This window comes from Leuresthes tenuis, unplaced genomic scaffold, assembly GCF_036924035.1.
Source record: "Leuresthes tenuis unplaced genomic scaffold, fLeuTen1.0.hap1 SCAF_19, whole genome shotgun sequence".
NCBI lineage: Eukaryota > Metazoa > Chordata > Actinopteri > Atheriniformes > Atherinopsidae > Leuresthes > Leuresthes tenuis.
Window position 1 is genome coordinate 15,102,057 of NW_027325373.1, and position 23,701 is coordinate 15,125,757.

Sequence of the window (23,701 nt, forward strand, 5' to 3'; positions counted from 1 at the left end):
AAGACTGGTCACTAGAGGGGGAAGTTGTTCTAAAAACCTACTTGGATAGCCATGATTTTACCTGGCAACAGTGTAATATACACACCCACATAGGGCGAAGTAACGTGTACTTAATCCTGTTTTGTGTAATGCTGAGGATAAACGACCGGGTTATAAGATATATTACTCCATAGCATTTTGTTAAATCTACATCTTAAAGAGCAGCATGTTTAATAAACTAACCCTCAGTTAAGAAACTTCAGCCTTTTGTTGCCCTATAACCAGTTTTTTGTGATGTGTTGCTACTGATTTCAAAACACCCTTCATCAAAATCCATCATTTGGACATCAGAGTGAACAACATCAATAGTCTATGCGACCAGCAGCACCAGACAGCCAAAAGTGGGATTGATCATGACAAGATTAAAGATTTATGTCCACAGAGAAGAACTGATGTCTCATGTGCGGTCGACATCAGGTTGCTCCTGGCTGGTTTCATCATTTATTGACAAAAAGAACAACTTGGTACACAAGCATCAGAAATGCTAGAAATGGCAGCATTAACAGCAGCAAGACACATTCTAATAAACACACAATTCACAGACAGATTCTGACATGCAGTTTTACAGCGCCAGACGTCAAAGTCTTATTGTCATTGTGGTGAAACAAAAGTCCAAAACTGAGTTTCTGGAAATACTTAAAGAAATGGAGAAGAAATCGAGAGAATATTGAGAGAGTTTTTAAGTGAACTGGCTGTTCCCTTTGACAAATTCAATTTCACAGCCAGGTTTTACATTCAAGGAAGTTTTCTTTTAGTTTTCCCCACTTTTATTCATGTCAGTGAACATTCATGACGTTTCCGTACTACTCCAAAACTGAGAAAGCATAGAAAAAAAGGATTGTTACAGTAATTTTATCACTGTTGTGCTATAATGAAACATTTATAGTAATATGCTGTAAAGTAGACTGCTGTTCAAAGAAAGGCAAGTGCTTTGTCTTATATTTTAAATATTGGCATCAATAAAAGTTCTGTTAAGTGAATTATAATCTCAAAGAGCTGCCATTTAGAGTATATTAAGACGAAAATGAAACATCAACTTTTTGAGACAATCTTTTACGAAATACTTTTCAAGAAGAAGATTTGGCCCACATTTGTCTTCAAAAGATATAACAAGGTTGGACATATTCGTCCATAAACTGCTGTATTTGCATTTGATATGTAAATTGGAATAATTTGATAAGTTGCCATGAAGATGCTGCTTTGTTTTCAGCTGATTGTCCAGAAATCATCTGAATTTTTATTTGCTCTTACTCAGAGAAACTAGAGGAATTGATAGGCGTACCAGAACACAATCAGGGTCTCTTGAGGCATAACCTAAGCCTCAGAGAAAAAGTCATTTGTAAAATGTAAAATCACAATTTGAAAGAGAGGACCTCAGTCAGGGTGATGTGAAGATCCCCCAGTTTTAAATATTTTTCCTTGCAGACATTCATTGGACATGAAACAGCACTGAACCTTCAGAGCTGCTGCTGACTATATGAAGATTAATCACATTACAATAGTTCTGTACATCATCTAGTCTTGGATGGATGGTGGAAACAGTTTAAAATAAAGGGCTCATCCAAAAAAAGGCCTATAGAAACATCTCTATCTGTACAAAAACGATTTTGTTACATTTACTGAAAAACTTAAAGTGACTTTTGTAGGCTATATTACATATTCTTGTGTGTATATTGTACTATATAAATATTGTCATACACTACAACATCATGTACTTACAGCATAATCACAGCCATAAGAGGTACCATAGGTTGAAAGAATGGATGGAATGATTATAAACTGTTTCTCTGTCACTTTTCGACAGTGCTTAGTCTTTTTGACTTTATAAATGCCATCCCATGTGTCCTCATGTGTGCGTTTAGGGTTCCCTCCGTTTCAAACATCTTCCCACACACTTTGCATTTTGTATTTGGAGTTCCATCGTCATTCTCATCTGCAACATCCAACTGGTTCTCTCTTTGACTCTCTTCATCTTCTTTACCTCGTCCACTGTATCGGCCAAGACCCTGCGGCTCCTTCAGCCGATGGACAATAAAGAGGTGTCGGGACAGTGAGCGGTGGGAGGTATAGCACAGGCCACACTCCTGACACTGATAGGACGATCCATCAGACTTGTGCTGGGGAATGTGCTTGTGGAAGGCAGCGATATCCTCGGTGGTGAAGCTGCAGACAGCACACTTGTGAACTTTGAGGATGTTCACCTTGAGCCTCTTCAAAGGCTTCAAGTCGGAGCCCCTGGAGTTCAAACCAGGAGACCCTTCATCTTCGTCTGGCTTCCTCTTGGGGCTTTGCCTCTAAAGAGGAGTTAACATTTAAGTGGGGTAAGATTGTAGAACACGTTCTGATGTGTTTTGCAGAGAAATTATTATTTTAATATATTTTATTTTAATAAAAATTATTTTTTGCAAAAACACAAATTTGATTCTTTAAAACTTATGTTTTCTGTTTAGTGCAGTGTTGCGTTATGAAAGAGATGTGACTTATTTCTTATGTTGCTTTTTCTATAACTTTGTTGTGTTTTTTGGAATTTTTCTTTTATTTTTTGCACTGGAGGGACACCACAAATATTCAAAAACAATACTTTCACCCTAATTGTTGAAGTTTAGAAAATTTTTGCCTCTGTACCATTTGCTTGTCAGGTGTCGTCTCCACATTATCAGTCTTTCCTCCAGGGTGTTTAACTCTATGCATCAGCTGAATGTGCTGTTCCAGCAGCACTCTTTTAGTGAAGGGTTGACTGGGAGCTGGACAGTGTCTGTCAAAGAACAATAAGATACAGTGACAATTATAACAGTGACATTGTCTATTTGTTATTTGGATAGATACAACATACTTACATGTAATTTATTAGTATTAAAGAGTTTTTTTCATCTTTTTATAAGAGTCATTGCATACTTTGTGAAAATATCAGGCCACAACCCATAGCTCTTAAAATCTGCGTTTGTAAGACTATGTGTTGCTCTCAGTTTATGACATTAGAGATTTTGAGATTTTTTGAATGTGGATGACCACTGTGAAAGTCTAGTTCAAACATCTACATTTATTCACTGTCATATGGTTTCAGACCTGTTCATTAAACGTTGACAGTGTGCACAGTCTCATAAATGTGTTGCATGGTCATGTGTTGGGACCAAGCCATTTAATCAGTATATGTACTCACGGGCAAGTGTAGACCTTCCGCAGTCCCTTGTGTTTGAGACGGTTGTGTCGGCAAAGACTGTGAGAGGAGCTAAAAGACTTGTCACACTGTCGACACGGATGTTTCTTCAGTATCTGCAGTTCAAAAGGTATCTTAATGGTTCTCTTTGTTGAAAAAAAGATGTTTAAAACATGAAAAACATCAACTGTAGCTATCAACAGAATTTGATGAAATAATACCTATGATAATGCTGATGTACTAGGCAGCTGAGATACAACTGAGAAACTTTAGGGGCGGACCAGACAGCCCTGTCATACCACTCTGTGCCCCTACAGGGGACAGGAGTCACCACAAAGTCTCGTCAGCTCCGGAGCCAACAGAAGAAGAAGGGACAGCAGTAGTTTGCACTGCTTTAGAGCATACAGACTAGTAATAGTTTTTTTTAAAAACACAATAATTACAACAATAGAAGAAGTTCCTGACGAAGATTATCTTTACCATCATCCCAACTCAACCACAGTCACAACCTCAAAACACATTTAGCAGCAAAAATAATTAAATCACAGAAGTAGAGCCAAAATAAGAGTATAAATATATATAAATTGCTTTTCTTCACTGAAGACAGCTTTTAGGCAGTAGAGGACTGAAATCAGAACTTGCAGCCCTTCTTCTGGACTGACAAGTGAAAAGCGTGTGTTGCTACCATTGTGGATGCAGCTTATGTTGTAGCCCCAACCTTTTTCAGCTGATCCCACTATGTTAGCTTGCTGTATGTATTAATGTAGCACTGATATGTAAGAAGTGCTACAGTATTGAAATAAATGTAAAAAGGTGTCAGCAATAAGAATTGTGATGGCTGTTAGTCGACTATTTTTCTTGATGAATTTTTTTCAGTTAAAATTAAAGAAGCGGGTGGCAAAAGGCATCAGAGCAATTGAAGAAAAATCAAATCAAATTCAATCAAAGATTTAATCTCAGGGTGTTTTCAAACATTTACCTTGCCATGTTCTCGCCTCATGTGTGTCACAAAGAGCTCCCTGGAACTTAGGAGGCTATGGCAGTCTCCACATGAGTATCCTGAGCTGGAAGGGCTCTTGAAGTCAGCTGAGCAGTTACTGTTGGTTTTCTTCAGTAGGGAAGGTGAAGGCTTCTTTTCTCCCTTGTCTTGACTATTGAAGTTTCCTCCGTCTTTGTTGTTGTCATTAAGGGGACTGTTGCTGTTGGAATTTGTGGGCTTTGTGCTGAGTGGAAGGTTAATGCCCAAGTTTGGTGGACCCTCAATGGTCTTCAAGGTTCCATGGATAGCCTGAAAGAAGCCACATGAGCACAATTATAATTTAACCTTCTGATGTGTCGGGAAACACTGAGCGATATTATTACAGATGTGACTGGCTTTAGATATCACACGAAGTGGTCCGATTTAATGTTAATTTGAAGTTAAAACAGGCTAATTAGAAAACTACTTCAGGACACATAAAAAGCAGAGTGATTTTTTATGCCTACCTTGATGTGATCCAACATGAGCTGTTTCTGTGCGTAGTGCATGGAGCAGTCGGGGCATTTAAACACTGAAACTTTATAATTGACGACGTGCTGATCAAAGTGTGAGTAAAGCAGGGACTGCAGAGTGAACACCGTATCGCACATGGAACATTTATAGATCACCCTGAAAGACAAAACAGCATTCTCTAAAAAGCCTGTCAGTCATTTCAAGATGTAAAAGACGTAAAGCCTCTTGCCTGTTACTGTGAGTATTACCTTTTGTTTCTTATCAACCTGCTCAATATTCAGTTACAGCTGAATTCCTCATATCTAATGTTGGAATCATGTTAGTTTTGTTTTTAATTTGCATAGTTGAATGAAAATACTGTGCTTGTGTTCAGCACATGTTGAAACCTAGGTTTTTGAGGCACGTCGTGGAGAGACCAGACATCTGTGCGAAGACAGCTGCTCCTTATCAAGTGTATCATCAGCACTGCCAATAGTGGATGATGTGTCAGGTGGTAAAAGGTTGCCGTGTGGAAAAAAAACAAACCCAAGCTAAGCCACCACATCTAAAATCTACTAATCCTGCTGCAGATGAGACAGCAAGGATGATTTTCCCCACAAAAAGAAATTAGACATGGGTATTAGGGTACACTAGTGTGGATCTTGCTTGCAACTGGCTTTGCTTTGCGGTAATACGTATTGCATCACTTCCTGTTGCTTTGTGTGTGCACTGTGATATTTCTTGCTCCTCTCGAACTACTAATAATCACCTTATTTCTCCATATAATTTACATATCTTGCATAGTTAACTCTATCGCATACTTGTTATATTCTAACGCTCACTCTTGCAGATCTTTAGTCTTTATTTTTCACTTTTTAGCGGTGTGTCGGGTTCTCTAGCTTAGCATGGCTACCAGTTCTCTTCCCCCATCTGCTTTCACCTGCTCCGTGTGTCAGATGTTTAGTTACTCCTCTGCCTCCTTTAGTGGTAATGGTACATGTAACAAATGTAGTCTTTTTGTAGTTTTGGAGGCAAGGTTATCTGAATTGGAAGCTCGGCTCTGCACTGTTGAAAACCACCCGATAGCGAGCCAGGCCACTTTAGCCAGTGTGGAGCCAACTAGCCTAGTTAGCTCTGTTAGTCGTCCCCTAGCAGATCCCGAGCAGCCGAGACTTAAGAGTGGCTGGGTGACTGTCAGGAAGAGGAGTCATAGTCCTGAAATCAAGCCCGTGGTTCACCATCAACCTGTACATGGATTTGATCAATCGGTCTTTGTTGACAGGATATGTACCTCAGACTTTTAAGGTTGCTGTAATTAAACCTTTACTTCAAAAACCTACTCTTGATTCAGAAGTGTTGGCTAATTATCGACCTATATCCAATCTCCATTTTTTGTCTAAAGTTCTTGAAAAAATAGTTGCAGTTCAACTTTGTGATCATTTACATAGAAATAATCTGTCATAGAATCATCATATATATATATAATAATCATCAGAGTACGTCATGGAGTTCCTCAGGGTTCTGTGCTTGGACCAATTCGTTTTACTTTATACATGCTTCCATTAGGTAACATTATTAGACAGCATGGCTTACATTTCCATTGTTATGCTGATGATACTCGGCTGTACTTATCTATGACACCAGATGAAACCAGTAGGTTGGTCAGACTACAAGCCTGTCTTAAAGACATAAAGACCTGGATGACTCAGAACTGTCTGCTTTTAAATTCAGACAAAACTGAAGTTGTTCTCTTTGGAGCTGAGTGCTTCAGGGAGAAATTGTCTAGTTATATAGTTACTCTAGATACTCTAGGTATTTCCTTGGCTTCTAGTTCTACAGTGAGGAACCTTGGAGTTATTTTTGACCAGAATTCATCATTTGATGCACATATAAAACAGGTTTCTAGGACTGCCTTCTTTCACCTTCGTAATATTGCTAAAATCAGGAACATCCTGTCTCAGGGTGATGCAGAGAAACTAGTTCATGCATTTGTTACTTCAAGATTGGACTACTGTAATTCCTTATTATTGGGCTGTACCACATATTCTCTGAAAAGCCTCCAGCTGATCCAAAATGCTGCAGCCAGAGTTCTGATGAGAACTAACAGGAGAGATCATGTTTCTCCAGTTTTAGCTTCTCTTCATTAGCTCCCTGTTAAATTCAGAATAGAATTTAAGATTCTTCTCCTCACATATACAGCTCTTAATGACCGAGCTCCATCATATCTTAAAGATTTAATTGTAAGGTATTTTCCTAACAGAGCACTTCGCTCCCAAACTGCAGGTTTACTTGTTGTTCCCAGAGTTTCTAAAAGTAGAATGGGAGGCAGAGCTTTCAGTTATCAGGCCCCTCTCTTGTGGAATAAGCTGCCAGTAAATGTCCGGGAAGCAGACACCCTTTCCACTTTTAAGATTAGGCTTAAAACTTTCCTTTTTGATAAAGCTTATAGTTAGGGATGGCTCAGGTAATCCTGAAACATCCCATAGCTGCTATAGGCTTAGACTGCTGGGGGGCCTCATCTGTCACACCTTTCCTCACTTTGCTCTTTTTTCCCCCTGTTTAATTTCTCAAATGATATTGTGTACATGTGACATTATTGTGGTTATTAACTTGTGTTTCCCTGTTCCAACAGGTATCCTTTGAATGGTGTTATGGTGTTTTCCCCCCCTCTTTTCCCTCTTTTCTGTCTTCTCAAACCCCAGCTGGGCGAGGCGGATGACCACTCTTCCTGATTCTGGTTCTGCCAGAGGTTTCTTCCTGTTAAAAGGGAGTCGTTCCTTTCCACAGGCGCCACAGGCATGCTCAGGACAGGAGATTGGACTGAAGACAAGTTTCGGTACAAACTGTTGGTTTCCTTAGCTAGGATATTATTTTTTGAATTGGCTCTATATGAATGAATTGGATTATGATTACAATGAATTGAATAAGTGCCTTGAGATGACAGTTGTTGTAATTTGGCGCTATATAAATAAAATTGAATTGAACTTAATTTAATCTGTGAAAGAAAGAGTATGTGATTGTGTGTTGGTGTATAAGCAAATATGCATAGAAAAAAAACTTTTTAGATATACAGCTGTCTTAATTAATTTAATTCTATTTGTTCATAAAACTAGAATTATCTGTGTCAGATTATCTTTTTTTTTTGTAAGTAAGAGCAGCAGTAACTTTGTAAGTTACAGCAGGTATATAGTAGCTAAAAAGACTTACTTGGGCTCTGCAGCCTTCACTCCTGGATGCTGTGTGTGTGCATGTGAGTGTGTTCCAGGTGCAGACTTGAAAGCCATGGGGCACAGAGGACATTTGTAGAAGATCTCACAGTGAGTGCTCTGGATGTGGGACTTGAGAGTCGCGACATCAGCAAGGATCACGCTACAGTGGACACAGCTGGAGGGAGAAAGGATTAAGAGAGGGAGAAGAAAAATTACTACATTAGTTGGACTTACATAATTGAACTGAGTAAAAGTCGATTTAACTTGTTCCTCTGACGGAGGCACTTGTTTAAGAGTATCTCTTTTTCCATTTACTAGATTGGTGCCTGGAGTGTTGATGAGAAGAAAATAGAAAAGGAAGGTAATGTCATGGACTTAATCCTCTCTTAAATATATGGAGATACATATTAGAACAGCTAGTCTGTTAGATGTAAATACAGTCCCTCAGCATTGTAAGGCTTACCATAAAAAAGTAACTACAGACAAAGACTGTTTCCATATTACTCAGAGAAACTCATAAAAGGATGTGAGACAATCTACACCCCTTTATGAGATAATAATGACATACTCCCTGAAAAGCCAAAGTGATTTGACTATAATTTACCATGATAAGGAGTATTGTTTGCAGGGATTACCATCCATGTTGAGGACGGAGTATGACAACATTATGGAAGGAAAGTGTTTATTTGTTCAGCTTATAAGAAAGATATTAATCCAGGTGGGACATTTTTGTAAATGGGGAGAAAGACCAACTGAGTTGTACGATGCTGTTTTAGATTTTAACTAATTGAAAATGGAGCAATAAAAATTGTGATGGTAGATGGTTGAAGAAAAAAAAGAATCAAAAAATTTATGTAATCACTGTTACTGTTGCCAGTTGCAGACTCAATCAATCTAAAGCCAGTGCAGTTATTCATCTGTGAGTGGTACATTGTGCAATCAGCATGTACTGCTTAAGGATTTGCCACAATTTGCAACTTCCATATATGTGATCTTACTTATTTGGTGGGTGGGTATAAAACAAAGCTAACCTCACACACAGATGTTATTCCTCCTAAGACAAACCAGGGTTTTGTATTTGCAACCAAAGTTTTGTACATTTATCTACATTTACATTTATATTTGTGCACAGGATCATAGTTTTGCGAACTTGCGCCTCTAAGTCTGTATTTTCTGGTTGCTGTGCTGCAAAAATGTTCACGTGTCCCGAAGCTCACACATTTGTTGCAGGGTTACTGCATTAAAAAGAGGCAGGTGGCAAGGGATGTTAAGTCAGTGTCTTTAGAATTGCGATGCACAATACAGTGCACCACTGATATTGTGCAAACAACCCTGGATTCCACCACGTCACCATGACCACGAATAACTCATCAAACACATAAACTTCCACCCAAGATAGCTATACAATAAACAGAGACTGGTTTACTAGAGACAGCATTACTAACCTGGCAGGCTAACATTAACCACATTTGCTCATTTTTACAGTTCTTTATTGAAGAAGTATTTCAATACATTTGTGGTTTTACCATTTGAAAAGAAAAAAGTTCAATTATTAAGATAATATATTGATAGACCAGGGTAATAATTTGGCCATTTTCTCAAGAAATTAAATTGTGAATTTGAGTAATATTACACTGAGGGATACAGGATTGTCATGTTGAGGCAAACACAATATAAAAGTCAAATAACTGCAATTAAATATGACAATTTAAGTGTCACTTTGAAAGAAGCAAGAGCAGACACTTCACTAAAGCAAAACACTTACAGAGATACATTGGTCATTTTCAATACTTGGATAGCTTGGAGCTTTGGAAACTATATCTCAGCACCGTCGCAACACAAATTTAAATCTTTCTAGTTTTGAGAGGAGAGGCAAACTCACCAGTAGCCGACTCTGCGGGTATAATGCAAGCAGTTCTTGGTGACATGTGACTGGAAGTGAACAGAGCGACAACTGGCACCGCACTCAGGACAGATGTAAGGGGACTTGTGTTGGTGGATTCGCTGGTGTGACATAAAGCTGCACAGGTTTGGGAGAAGCATTTGGCAAATGGTGCATGTTTTCTATGGGACAAAAAAAGAAGAGATAGAAACATTCAGTAAATGTTCGTCTACTTTTTGTGAAGATGCTGGAACCATTACGTACAGAATCTTAAGCATTTACTCTACATAAAAGATTGGGCCATTGATAATAGTTTCTTAGTTAGTAAACTATTTTCTTCACAGCAGCTTCAAAACAGCAAAATGAGAAATTTGAGCGAGACATTTTCTTTTTTCTTTTTTTGCTACAATATTTTCAACTACAGTTGTTAAACCTGTCTTTCTCCAAATAATATTTCTCTCCATTACAACATAGCAGCTCAAACATCACATACACACACCTGGCCACTGGTATCTGGCGACTGTTGATAGTGCATGGCAAGCGAGCTGTCATCCTGGAACATTTCATTACACTCCAAGCATTTTAAACTGTGCCGGCAGAGTTTTGATGCGTCATCCTCCAGGGGCATGGCTGCCACAAGAGGAGCACTGCATGGAGCTGAAATGACAACAGTTTGGTTTCCACCACCTGCAACTTTTCCTTGGGTTTGATTTGTAGGTGCCTGTGCTGGAGAGGTAGAGGTGGTGCAAGTGATAGCAGGTGTTCCCGATGAATTTAATGTACTAATCATCTGATCTGCAGGGATGGGTTTAAGGATTAGGTGTGAGCACTGCATTACCACCCCTTTGTCCTTGTGGCCTCTTGCATGAGACAAGAGGCTACATTTGTTATAGAACACCAGACCTTTGGCACAGTGGTTGCAGGTGACCTCGATTCGCACACTTCGTCGTTCGTAGTGCTGTGTCAGGCTTTTCTCAAGAGCAAATGAATCTCCACACTCCAGGCACTTGTAGCCCCGCGAGGGTAGAGAGATACAAGCTGAGGTTGGTGGAGAAAGATTTGGAACATACACTGGAACAGGATTCATGCTACTCAGGACTTTATTGAAGGCGTCCACAACAGAACTTTGAGAGCTAGTGAACACTTGAACTCTGGAGACTTTTTTTGAGGCCGTCTGTTGTTTGACTTGCTTTGATTGCTGATGCTTGGATGGTTTAGAGGAGGGTTTGGCCTGTTTGAGATCACAAGCAGCAGAGGATACTGTCTGAGGCAAAAGACTGAGGTTACTAAGATGGACTGTTTTTGGCACAAGTTTGGCATTTGCCAGGCTGGAGGCAGTTACCATGACAGTCTGTTTCTGGATTGCATTAGCGGCTTTCAAAATGGCACTGCTGGCACTTTGCATGGAAGCTGCAGGGATGACTGTTGCCTTTACTGTGGTGTTGTTAGCCAGCTTAAGGTTAATAACTTGTGAACCAGCTGTCTTGACTGCTGAGACTGGCAAGAAAGCTGTCGCTACAGGCTTAATAGTCACCTGCTTAGTTATTTCAATTGAAGGCCCCCCGCTAGTCGCTACTACTGTGGTTGGCAGAGAGGGCCGAGTGGGCGATGACAAAATTGCACCAGTGGTTGCAATGACACATGGGTTACCATCTCCTTTTTTCAGACCTTCAAGATCAAACTCTGAGAGGACTCTGGTGACAGTACGCTTGATCTGTCCAGATGAGGTTTTGATAGTTTTGATCCGGACCTTTGGAATGACTGGGGTGGTATCTGTGTTTGAGGTAGGAGAGCCCTTGCTGCTGCTCTCACTGGTGACACTAGAGGGGCTATCTGGTTGTCTTGCGAGCAATTTCTTTGCAAACTCCAGGGCTGACTCCTGCTCCTGTGCTCTCTCTGAAGCTCTTGGCTTTTCTTTAACCTGGACAGATTCTTTTTGTGTTTTAGGCGATTCCAAAGCACCCAAATCTTCAGCACTAGCCTTTTTGGCACTAAGTGCTGCTATGGCTGCTATACAAGATGACAGTTTTGTGGAGGACTTGCCTTTGCCCTGTGAGATAATGGATACATCAGTAAGCCCTGATGACTCTCCAGCATCTTTGCACTCTTGACTTTGAGACTTGATGATTTTGTCCTTGATGTTTTCTTCAGGTAAAGTGGATGGAGAGGGACTGTTAGACTTATTACCTCTGACAGCGCCATTGTTGTTTTGATCAAGTTTGTCATCTCTGTTTGCGCTGGGTTTTGATGCACTGTCCACAGTGGGAGATTTTGGGTCTTCTGTATTAGCAGTAGGCCTGAAGAAAGTCTGAGCTCTCTGCTTGTCCATGGGGTCATCTACCTCAATTTTATCATCATCATCAAATTCTTCAGCACTAGAGATTGGGCTGAACTGATTAAAGGTAGATGACTGGTTGTTAACTTTATGGCCATCCTCTTTGGGAGCTTTCCATCCATTCTTGGTGTAATGAGCACCAGTGGGTACTTTGGGCAAACAGCCATTATGAAGTCCATTGCCAACAGAATGTGGTCTGGAATGGGAGCTTGAATGTCCATCTTTCTCTAGTGCAGTTCCACCATGTTCACTTGTGTTCATCTTTCGAATGTTCTTCACAATGACACTAACACCAACATCGTGTGTATTTGAGGAGTTGTGGGCCTCTTCTTCTCTGGCGGTCACCCCACTGGGTTGCTTGAGCTGTCCGTCATGTTCGTCTTGGTGGCCAGATTCAATAGCAGCTTTTGGATCCACCATGTCAGGGATGTCGAAGGCTGCCAGCAGGTCGTCGAAGTCTGGCGTCTTCATATCGCCCATGTTCTTTCTCCCGCTCTGATGAGGAGATCACCTAGAAATCACAGATGAAATTAAAAAAAAGGATTTAGCAATGTGGCTATTGCTAAAAGCATGCACTGTAGCTCTGACATGCTTACAACACATTTTGATTGACATAACTTTTTTTTATAACAAATTAGGGTCTCCATACAGTATTTGTGTTAACGTTTATCTAAATTTAAATGTAATCCAGCAGAGTTTAATTTAACAACATTGTTATTATTTTTGTTGCAACACGCCAATGAAAAATAGTTTTACTTAATAAACTGAGTGTATCAGATCAAGACAATTTACTAACTAAAATTTAGATGCCTTGATAACTAGTGCTGGTGTTCATCTCATGCACACCGAAGTGGGCCTATATGGTGTTCAGTAGGATTAATATGCAAAGATTATTTGTAGTTTCCATAATGGAAAGGTTGATATTCTTTAGGACATGAATGCTATAAATAAACTTGACAGCAGATTTTTGTATTTATAGTGCAAGAAGAAATTTTAACCAGTTTGTCAAACTCTAAAAGAAACAGATGGATATCAACCTTCTTAAAACCTGGTGACAGAAATTAGGCTCCTTTGTAGAGTATATAAATGTGCACCATGTTCAAATATAAGTCACAAAATTACTTCTAAATGAGACCTATTCACTTGAGAGTGAATCTTCTGTTTAACCTGTATATGCTCCCATTGGGTCAGATATTGCAGAACTTTAACATCAATGATCAGTTATGCAGACGATACACAACTTTATGTGTCTCTGTCACCAGACGACTGCAGCCCAGCAGGCATACTCTGTCAGTGTCTGGAGGAAATAAACTCCTGGATGAGAGAGAATTTTCTACAATTAAATGAAGACAAAACTGAGATCATTCTGTTTGGTAGCAAAGAGAAGAGGCTCAGCATGATCTGAACACATCACACCAGTTTTAAGATCTTTACACTGGCTCCCAGTCAGTCACAGACTAGATTTTAAAAGCCTACTGATGGTTTACAAATCCCAGGAGGGTTTAGGCCCCAAATACATATAATATGTTCAGAGAATATAAACATCCAAGGACCCTTAGATCCAAGGTCTCAGGTCAGCTGGTCCAGTCCAGAGTCAAGATTAAACATGAAGAAGCAGCATTTACCAAATGTAGACATTTTCAAATCCAGGTTAAAACATTTCTTTTCTCATGTGTCTATGCATGAAATCTGCACGGTGTCTTTTAACTTATCAAGACTGTTGCTTGTTTTTAATCATTTTAATTCATTTTAATTATTGTATTTCTTTCTCTTTATATTCTTTTATGTATTTTCAATGCTTCTTCCACTCCCTGTTGTAATGCTTTTATTTTATGTAAAGCACTTCGAATTGTTTTGTACATGAAATGTGCTATACAAATAAATTTGACTTGACTTGACTTAACTTGATGATCTGTGACAATTTGAAAGGAAATTACATGTAATGATCTCCAAACCGAAAGACACATGGTTCAATATTTACTATCAAGAGGTGCCTATTGAACATTATAACACTGATCTATGTCTCTGCCACGGATTCTGTTCGTGTGTTGGAGTTTGATGGTGGTACTTTGAGGATGCGGTTTTAAAAAAAAAAAAGTAATTTCTTTGAGAAAATCAGCCATTTAAGATCATTAAAGTATGAGTCATTTAACCATTTCTTTTTAAATATTGGGAAGGATGTATATTCTTGTCATAGATTATTAAATTTATAATTTGTGCCCTTTTCATTTTTAAACTGCAGACTGTAATGGAAAAGGCTGTTCAAAACATGTCTCAGCTTTGGATCAATCAGACACTGATTGGCTGGAGCTAATCATAAAGAAATAATTACAGTATTCAGCACCGTTGACTTTTAAAAGAGAGAAGACTTTACCAGAAGCTATGTGATTTTGCTTCTTGGGAAGCAGCCATGAGGTTTTCAAGTTTTTTAGTTTCTAAACATTTAATGTGTATACTTTGGGGATTAAAAACATTATTTGTGTTAGATTTGGGGCTGAGCATACAACCACTCAGTAAAGCTTTAATGTGTAGTTTTTCTTTGCCTCCACATGGTGTGCCATTGTACACAGAGGATAAATCTTATAAAAAACGACTGCACTGTGCTTGATGTTACATTTCATGCTCTTTTCTCCAGAGAACTTGTATCAGTGCAAGCTTTGCTGTGTTAGATCTCGCTGCATCCAGTCATCCAGCATTCAGATCAACAAAGATCAAAGGAATTTTGTTTCATGACCACCTCACAGTTTGACCAATTTGACCAAGCTATAATATCATGGCATCCTATGTATCACGGTGCTTCTCTTTTTTAATGCCTATTTTAGTATCTAACCAGGTCATTGATGGGCTTGTTCTTTGAACGTATAGGCACTCCTCTGCTGAATGTAAGGTACACATAACAAATATTTGGCTGAATTGAGAGGGCAATATTGCATTTATTTTGAATTTTTTAAGAAATCCTTTTTAATAGAACATGTAAGCATGTTCTGTAATCAAGATGCTTAAAAAGTAAACATCAGAAACAACATCGGAATCAATTTATCACAGGCCATTCTTTATTTTTGTTGCATTTATGATATAGATAATCTTCGACAGTGCTGTCTGTATGCTTTTTTTACTTGTTTGAGACAACAAGCACATCAATGGAGCTGCTCTGTTTATATGTTACACTAAACCAGTGTTGCTGTTTGATGCAAATGTATGGCAACCACATCCGTACACACTCACAGCTTACAGCAGTTAGCAACTGCTTTGGTTTTGAAATACCAGATATCTCAATTTAGTCCAGATGATTAGTTAGCCACAATCATGAGGTTGGCATAAATAAAATGACAGACGAATTAGACTTGTTATGAAGGCAGAGTGCAGGCGACAATTGCAGTGAAGGAAAAAAATGGCTGCTGAGCTGTGTGAAGCTGCAGCAGGGAGAGGAAAAGGCCTGATGGAAAAAAACAGCTAGTCTCAGCCATGACAGTCAGAGTAACTGGACGTAGGAAGTAGATTAAGCTTTAAAATACAGACAAAATACACAACACAGAATGCCTGTCAACAACAACAGTTTAATACACATGCACTGTTACCACCTGTAATCTATACTTTGTGCTAAAGACAGCTAAAATCTAAGAAAAGTGAATGTAAAATAATGGTGGAGACATGCAAGTGAATCAGCAGCTCCTCACCCTCTTGCTTCCGTCCCTGTCCAGCCACTAGCAAAACCTTCTTTCCTTCCTTCCTTCCATCCTGCAACAAACAGAGTCACAACACTACTAACCCACAAAAGCCATCCACCCCACCCTGTCTGAAAAAAAAAGTCTTCCCAACCAGGCAAAGGCCCAGATTACAGGGTCAGGTTACATCCAAAGATCTGGTGAGTGGTGGTGGTCCTGGTAAAGATCATCTTCAGTCATTGTCAAGTACACAGACTTATAAACAGACACATAGATCATGCTCCTGTGTGTGAGTGTGTGAATGTGTGAGGCAGGCTCTCGGCTACAGATTCACAGACTCCCAGCCAGCCACGTCCCCCTGCCCTCGCCCCGTCCCAGATCTCCCTGCTCCTCTCGCAGTGAGCCATATTGCGTGGCACTCCGACATTCAGCCAGCAGTGAGCGGCAGTAGCGTCTGTGCCATGATAGCAAGTGTCTGAGCTGTGAAGGGCTGCCATGGAGCAGCCTGGGCTATCTCTATCCCCATGGAGCACAGAGACGGCATTGTTCCTGTCAGCCCTCCAGTCTGCCTCAAACCGGTTTCAGCTGGTTCCGGTCACCGTACATAAAGCCTTATGCTGCAGCACGGCCTCAGAACCACACAGGAAGAAGCAGTGTGTCTACCTCCCAGCAAGCACTGCAACATTTTCACTGGTGGGTATTTTTGATGTGTTTTGTAAAATGTGAAATATGTTATGGATTACCTTGGAATTAGACCGCAAAAACACAAACAACAAGGCAGAAGATTGTGACGTGTGGCAAGACATAAATAATATGGCACAAATATAAAAAAAAAAACAGGGCAACACAAAATAAACAGACAGAATTACATAATGGGAAAAAAAGAACATGTTACCTACAACTGGAATGAATAAGGTGAAATGATCTGCAAATGTATTCCTGATGATTAGAGAAAGGAAACATTTAAAACACTGTAAAAAAGTGGTTTAGGCGGTAGTGAACGCTCAGTATGGTACCTTGGCCTGTTTCTCAACCCTTTTCCTCAGTGCTCCCACCTCGAACATGATAGTAATTGCTTTGGAAACTAAAAAGCTTCATGTAGCCCACAGCAGCATTAGGCTCATCGCTGTGGTATCAAGATAAGAATGAAAGCAGAAGACAAGAATCTAACATGTTCAAAATCAAACCATCCATGCATCTCCCTTCCCATATTTCTATCAACCACATGCCAACCTGCCCCACTAACACCCCCACAGAGACACAAATAAACATAAACATGCACTCTCATGCATATATAGAGGTAAATGTGGCATACCCTTGTCAGGTTTTTTTTCCACTCTGTGAGATAAGGGGGGAAAATTCTTCCTGAAGAGGCCTCAGCACCTGCCTTTAACAGCACCAACCATTCCAGCCTCCATCCTCCTCCTCCCCCTACCTCCCCTTGTTCCCTTTCTCCTTCACTGGGTGAGTCCTAGGTTTTAGTCCCAGGCCAGGCCTTGTTTTCTCTCGAAGCCCCTGCCACCACCACCACCACCACCATGGCCGTGCATGAAGGGACGGCTGGAGAAAGAGGGCAGTGTTCAGCAGGCGAATCAGGCCTTTTGTCTCTGTCTGTCTGTGCAGTGGGGTGAGGGGACTCTCCACTCTGGCTCGGGAGCAGCAGCAGCTGGTGCAGAGAAAGAGGAGAGAGAGGGAGGGAGACAGAGACGGGGGAGGTGGAGGAGATAGAGAGGAAATGGAGGAAAAGGAAATGAGCAGGAGAAGTGTTTAATATGGGCTTGAATCTGTACACACTCTTCCATTTTAGGCCTTTGCCCTGGAAACTCATTGAGAAATTAGTGTTTGAAGAGGATTGATAATGATCAGAAACATTAAGCAGCTTGTCACTTACGTTACCCATAAATAGTCCCATAAAATGTGCCTTTGTTTAAGCTCAACTATATGCCAACAACACTGAGTGTTGTGCCCACTTTTCTGTCATGAAGGAAGTAGTAAATAGATGGAAACCCAGCTGCTCACAAGAAATATTCCCGATTATATAAAACAAACAGAACAAATGGAAAGCATGAAAGGACTGACATAACAAGGACACAATTTACACCCACATTGGATGGCTTAACTCATGCCGTCAGCAATTTACACCTGCAAACATGAGCCGCATTGTCTTGTCTTGACTGTTCTGTACTGACAGAAAAATAACAAATGAGTTCCAAAAACTGCGACGTGATGCATAAAAACTTTGGACTCAAAATGACTTGTTTCATGACCTACCTGGTATATTGCAGAGAGAAGCTTTCAGCAGAATAGGACTGACTCTCTTAGGCCTGCAACCAGTACTTGATTCATCTTGGAGACCAACCAAAGGCAGCCAGCTATGCTGCAGCATGCGCTAATTCTTCTTCATTACTGTAAATGACCGTGCCAGATTTATTCACCTTACCACACAAATGCATTTCATACACTGTGAGGGCAGCTGAAGTTTAGCATATATGTATTTGTAATAAAAGGCCCTTGTGGTGCCTCCTGCTTCCATACACTGTGACAAATTCAGTGTATGAGAGGAAGCTGAGGTTGCTCCCCTCCCCTTACAGAGTTACATGACGTCAGGGTGCTTCCATTCATGCTGGATATAAGAGGGCTGCTAAGAGCTAGTCAATTCCTTTTTCTCATTCCAGCATTTTCTGCCACACAAAAGCTTAAACTAGATCTTCAAGGGGGGCAGAACAATGTTTTCTTACGTTGTATTTTTCTCGCTTATTTTATACATTTACAAAATATATTTGTATCAGTGGCATTTTTTTAATTATAATTTAAAATGCTTAATATTTTGCAGCTCTAAAAGATCACCACCACATTGCCAAATGTAATTGAAGGGTACAAATTAAGAAATTGCACAGATAGGCTTTTTTCCCTTCTCGCTTGCACTTTGTCTCAATTGAAACCAGCTGTACCCAGCCTCTCACTACAGATCAGGAATGAGGGGAAAAAATTCGACTATGTTTATAAACAGAAGACATTCTTCCCTTTTTATTGTTTTTATCATTTGAGCCCTGATTTATCCTCAGATCCCTCAGGGTGCTCCAGATTCCTAAGTTAACTCTCGCACTGCCAGTACTTAACCAGAAAGCCAAGCTGTTCAAACGCTGTTGAAAAAGGCAGTTTTGCTTCAAATTCAAGTGAAGAAAATAGAGTTGAAAGATAGTAAATGTATGTTTTTTGCAGAAATGTGCATAAGATGAGGCACACGACAGGTTTGAATATTTCTAACAATAGCACCTGTACCTGTAATTCATATAGTTTCAATTGAGAACAAATTTGCTTAGAATAGGTGTGTGTGTAACATGTGCAAAAAAAATATTTTTCCTAAGCTAAATGGCAGATAAATGAAACAAGTTAAGGGTTAAACCTGTCCTTTAAAAAAACTTTTCAGTGGAGTTGCCTTTTATAGTTAAATGATGCAATGCTTGCATGACAATTTGAGGGAAATAATTGTTTGAAATATCTGTGCTGCCTTTGAGGACTGTCAGGAGAACTGTTAAGTAATGTCAGAATCAAAACAGTCACGAACAATAAAAACCTCACAATGGCAAACTGTCAGTTTTAATTGACACTTTCCCTGCTGACAGGCCTCCCTTAAATTGATAATTTCTACTTTTTTTACAAAGCTCTTATTTCTGAAGATATGACACCACCATCAGACACTCAATATATTGCATGACACTGAAAAGAATGATGGAAATGACTAGAGAATAGGAAGATTGTTATTATCCCAGCTTGAAAATAGAAAATGATTTTAATTTGTGCGTGAAATCTATCAAATTAGACTGAAGAAATCTGTCATATCGCAATGATATTGTAATGTACTAAACAAAAACTAATTATTGTCATATAAGGATAGTAATAGATCTTAAATAAATTGTAAAGCTAAATCTTTATGTCTGTACTTCCCATAGTTTTTTTGATGCTTCAAGGTAATGAATATTTCACATCATGAAATATATTTACACTTTAAACTTCAGCACAAGACATGAATAATTTTTAAGAACCGCATCCGGCTTGAATTCACCCCACAGTGCCATCTGCTGTTTCAATTCCAGCCAAAGTGTCAAGCAGAAATAGAGCTGCTCTTGCAGTTTGAATAGGTGTTTTATTCAATGCACTGCAGGTAATACCAACTTCTGGTGAATGATTTTTAATGCCTTTTCATAGTTATAAAGTTCAGTGAAAACCTATAATTTAAGCCTCGCACATGGTGAATGGTGAATGACGCACCCTTTCAACGTAATTTGATTGGGTTTGATTGTGCAGCCTCAATATGAATATGAAAAAACGATTTTTTTTTTTTTTGAGAGCCAATCAGGCATGACTGAGCGTTACTTAATCTATTCGTTACTTAGTGAGTTACTTATTAGTTAGTGAGCTAATTAAAAACCTTCTCAGCTTCTCAGTGTGTGGTCTTTCCAAATTTATACCTACACAATGTAGTATGTTTTATCTTGCCCCCCCCCCCCCCCCCCCTCTTTTCATGAGTATCCACCATAATGTCTTTTAGGATTAAACTATATCTGAAACATAAAATGAATAGCCTCTGTATCTGTGATTTTAGGAATTTTCTATTTCGGTTTTGTACACACGCACATCATTCCTGGTTTCAACATTTTTTTTGTTTCATGACATTTTCCTGAGGTCTCCAATGAAAAGTAAACAAACAAATATTTCAGATGGCACTGTGCCGCGTGTCCTACCTGTTGCTGCCCTTTGAACATAGGTGACTCATCCTGTTTTGTTAAGGTCATCCTTGGATGAGGATGGGATATGTTTCGAGCCATATATACTCGCTAATATCTTGCGGGGATGTGTGTGGGGTTGTGACCTGACAATACCCAGAGGAAACCCTCAACCTTTTCAACACAAAATGTTACTTACCTGTGTGGACTCCTTATCTGTCCTCATCTATTCTCTTTATCTTTGGCTATCTGTATGTCAGTACTGTCGTGAAAGGGATCAGTCAAGTATGAGAATTTGACACACGCTCACGCTTGGGTGCCTTGCTGTGAATGAAGACTGCTTAAGTCACATTGTTGACCTCTCCAGGGGCACAAATACTCTGTAATAAACTGTTCTCGTAAATGATGTAGACGGTGGATCACAAGCTGCTATATGCTCCTTTGTTAGACTCTTTAAACTAAGCATACAAGTAACAAACAGCAGATATTCTCATCATTGTTGTCAGTGACATCTCGTTTGACAGTTTTCCTTGTTTTCTTTTTGTGTGTGTAATTTGATCACAAGGCTGCAAGTGGGCAGTTGTTGAGCATTTTGTAAAAATTAATGAAAAGAAAAAAGAAATTGACTTAAATAGGAGAGTTTTGTGTAGAAAAATGCGATAAAGCACTACAAGAAGTTGTAAACAAACTTCTTCCTGAGGCATCTTAGTGTCTTAAACTAATTTGCATTATTACAGCGCTCCTCTGTTCTATTCTACTAGCCTCCGGTCTGCATGTTTACTGAAAAAAACATTAACGTTTTAAATCTAACCTGTAGCAATGGTCTGAAAATCAGCTTATGGCACGTATGGAAGTACTGTGATTAAGTCAATTAGTCCTCAAAGGGAAACAGTCATATAACTTGTTCATACCCTTTAATACGACTTATAAGGATGTCCTGTAAAGTACAGCCCCGATAAGAGGCAGAAGGAAAAGATGATTCATTTGAGCATTTTCACATCAGAGCAGACATCATTCTTAAATCTTTTGTTTAGGAAGACACAAAAACGTCATAAGTACAAAGAAGGGAAGTGAATGGAATGCTTTCAGCCAAGGGCCTTTGTGTAACATGAGATCAAAACCAGTATACATTCTGTCAAAGATTAACTTCATTTCAGTTTTATTTTTAAACAGCACCAATACACAACAATTATTATTAGTCCAATTCATTGTAATCTAGTTATAATCCAATGAAAACAAATTTATTTAAATCTAAATTAGGCCATGTCATTTTATGTGAATTCACAAAAAGTTGTCTATCTTAGAAAACCATCATATTGCATTAAATCTTCTCCTCTATCCAATCCCCTATCCAGAGCATGTATGATGTGATAGTGAAAAAAAGAAAATGTCCTTTTAACAGGAAGAAACCTCCAGCAGAACCAGACTCGAGAAGGGTGGCCATCTTCCTTGACTAGTTGTGGGTTCAAAGAACAGGAAAGAGGGGTCAACAAGCCCCATAACACCAGGCCAGGGATATCTGCAGAGAAAGAGAAACTCAAGTTAATGACAACAGTAATGTCATATAAAGTATACATATGTAGAGACTAAAGTGTTGGTCCCCAGCAGCGTAGACCTATAGAAGCATAGCTAAGGGCACAACACAACATGGCTGTGTTTAACATTACTTTGATAGTGATAGAAAATGATCATGGCTCAGGTGACCCTGAAACATCCCATAGTTAAGCTGCAATAGACCTAGATTGCTGGGGGGCCTCTTATGTCATGCTTTTTCCTCTTCTCCACTTTACTCTTTTTTTTCCCTTGCTTAATTTCTCATAGGAAACTATGTACATTTGGGATTATTGTTGTCATTAACTTGTGTTTTCCGGTCTCAACAGGTATCCTTTGAATGGTGTTATGGTGTTTTTTCCCCCTCTTTTCTGTCTTCTCAAACCCCAGCTGGTTGAAGCGGATGGCCCCCCTTCCTGAGCCTGGTTCTGCCAGAGGTTTCTTCCTGTTAAAAGGGAGTCGTTCCTCTCCACAGTCGCCTCAGGCATTCTCAGGACGGGAGGTTGAAGTTTCGGTACAATCTGCTGGTTTCGTTAGCAAGGAAAATGTTTTTGAATTGGCTCTGTGTTAGAATTTAATTAATTAGTTTTGATTGGATTATGATTATACATTAATTGGACTGTAACTGGCTAGAATTGAACTGTATTATTGAAGTGCCTTGAGATGACATTTGTTATATAAATAAGAGTAAAACTGAATTGAACTGAACTGAATCAGAGTTGAGAACTTTCTCTCTGAAAAGCTAGCAGATGCGATACAACAGCCGGTGGCCTAAGTCTATTTAATCATTTTTCTTAGTCAGAAAACAACATATCACAACACAAAGCAAAAGCATATCATATAACAGAATGATACAACATTTCACAGCATCTGTTTTGTGGAATGGGCTGCACAGTGGTGTATTGGTTACCACTGTCACTTCACAGCTTGGGGGTTCCCAGTTTGAATTTTGACTGGGGCCCTTTTATGTGGAGCTTGCATGTTCTCCCCAGCTATGTGTGGGTTGTCTCAGGGTACTCTGGCTTCCTCCCCCCATGTCAGGTTAATTGATGATCCTAAATTGACCCAAGGAGTGAGTGTGGGCTTGCATGGTTAATTGTCTTGTTTGTCTCTGTGATGGATGACTCGTTCAAGGAGTACACTGCCTCTCACCCAATAGCAATTTGGATAGGCCGTATGACCCTGAATTGAATTGAGTGGGTCTAGAAAATGGATGGATGTTTTGTATAATTCTTGGAGTTTTCTTAAAAGTTATTGCATGTTTGGTTTTGTTGTTGTGTATTCTGAAATGTTGTTGGGTTTTCTGGGATACCGTAACTTTTACTGGCCACAAGCTATACATTGAATTACCAGTGGTGGGTGTGATCAACGGGACAGTCCAGAGATGAAGAAGGACACAGAGTCCTACATTCTCCACAATGCAACAAAATGCTCTGATTCAGGTAGTTACACACTCAGTGGTAAGTAACACTGTCTTTAAATAAAACTTTTGGTTGTGACTTTTGGATACAACTAGTTTCTTCTGACGTTTGAGGTTATTTTCACTTCTGAGGTGCTGAATTCCTGATGGGTGTTTGCACTTTCCTTGTTGACAAGGTAAACACAGCCTTTTTAAGACACCAATTGTAGACATGAAAGTTGAATGGAATCATTTAAATTTCACCC

General features: G+C 39.5%; 1 protein-coding gene across 3 annotated transcripts; it reads right to left on the minus strand.

Annotated features, from left to right (window-relative positions):
- Window positions 1-408: 408 nt before the first annotated feature.
- znf532 (zinc finger protein 532) lies at window positions 409-17,403 on the minus strand. Of its 3 annotated transcripts, XM_072372167.1 has the most exons (10): window positions 17,074-17,403; window positions 15,771-15,831; window positions 10,258-12,604; window positions 9,759-9,940; window positions 7,875-8,051; window positions 4,682-4,844; window positions 4,176-4,484; window positions 3,200-3,312; window positions 2,665-2,794; window positions 409-2,333 (listed from the first exon to the last, which is right to left on the minus strand). In XM_072372167.1, the coding sequence occupies exons 3-10, from the start codon at window positions 12,571-12,573 to the stop codon at window positions 1,830-1,832; spliced, it is 3,894 nt and encodes a 1,297-aa protein (XP_072228268.1). In that variant the 5' UTR covers window positions 12,574-12,604; window positions 15,771-15,831; window positions 17,074-17,403; the 3' UTR covers window positions 409-1,829. The 3 variants fall into 3 exon arrangements, with proteins under 3 accessions (XP_072228268.1, XP_072228269.1, XP_072228267.1); XM_072372168.1 differs by lacking the exon at window positions 15,771-15,831; XM_072372166.1 differs by lacking the exon at window positions 17,074-17,403 and having other exon boundaries at window positions 15,771-16,543.
- Window positions 17,404-23,701: the final 6,298 nt, after the last annotated feature.

Coding starts and splice junctions, on each gene's coding strand:
- znf532 (XM_072372168.1), bottom strand. CDS start 12,573: ATGGGCGATATGAAGACGCCAGACTTCGACGACCTGCTGGCAGCCTTC. Junction 3,313..4,175: donor TGAGGCGAGAACATGGCAAG/GTAAATGTTTGA, acceptor TTTGAACTGCAG/ATACTGAAGAAACATCCGTG. Junction 2,795..3,199: donor CGGAAGGTCTACACTTGCCC/GTGAGTACATAT, acceptor GTTCTTTGACAG/ACACTGTCCAGCTCCCAGTC.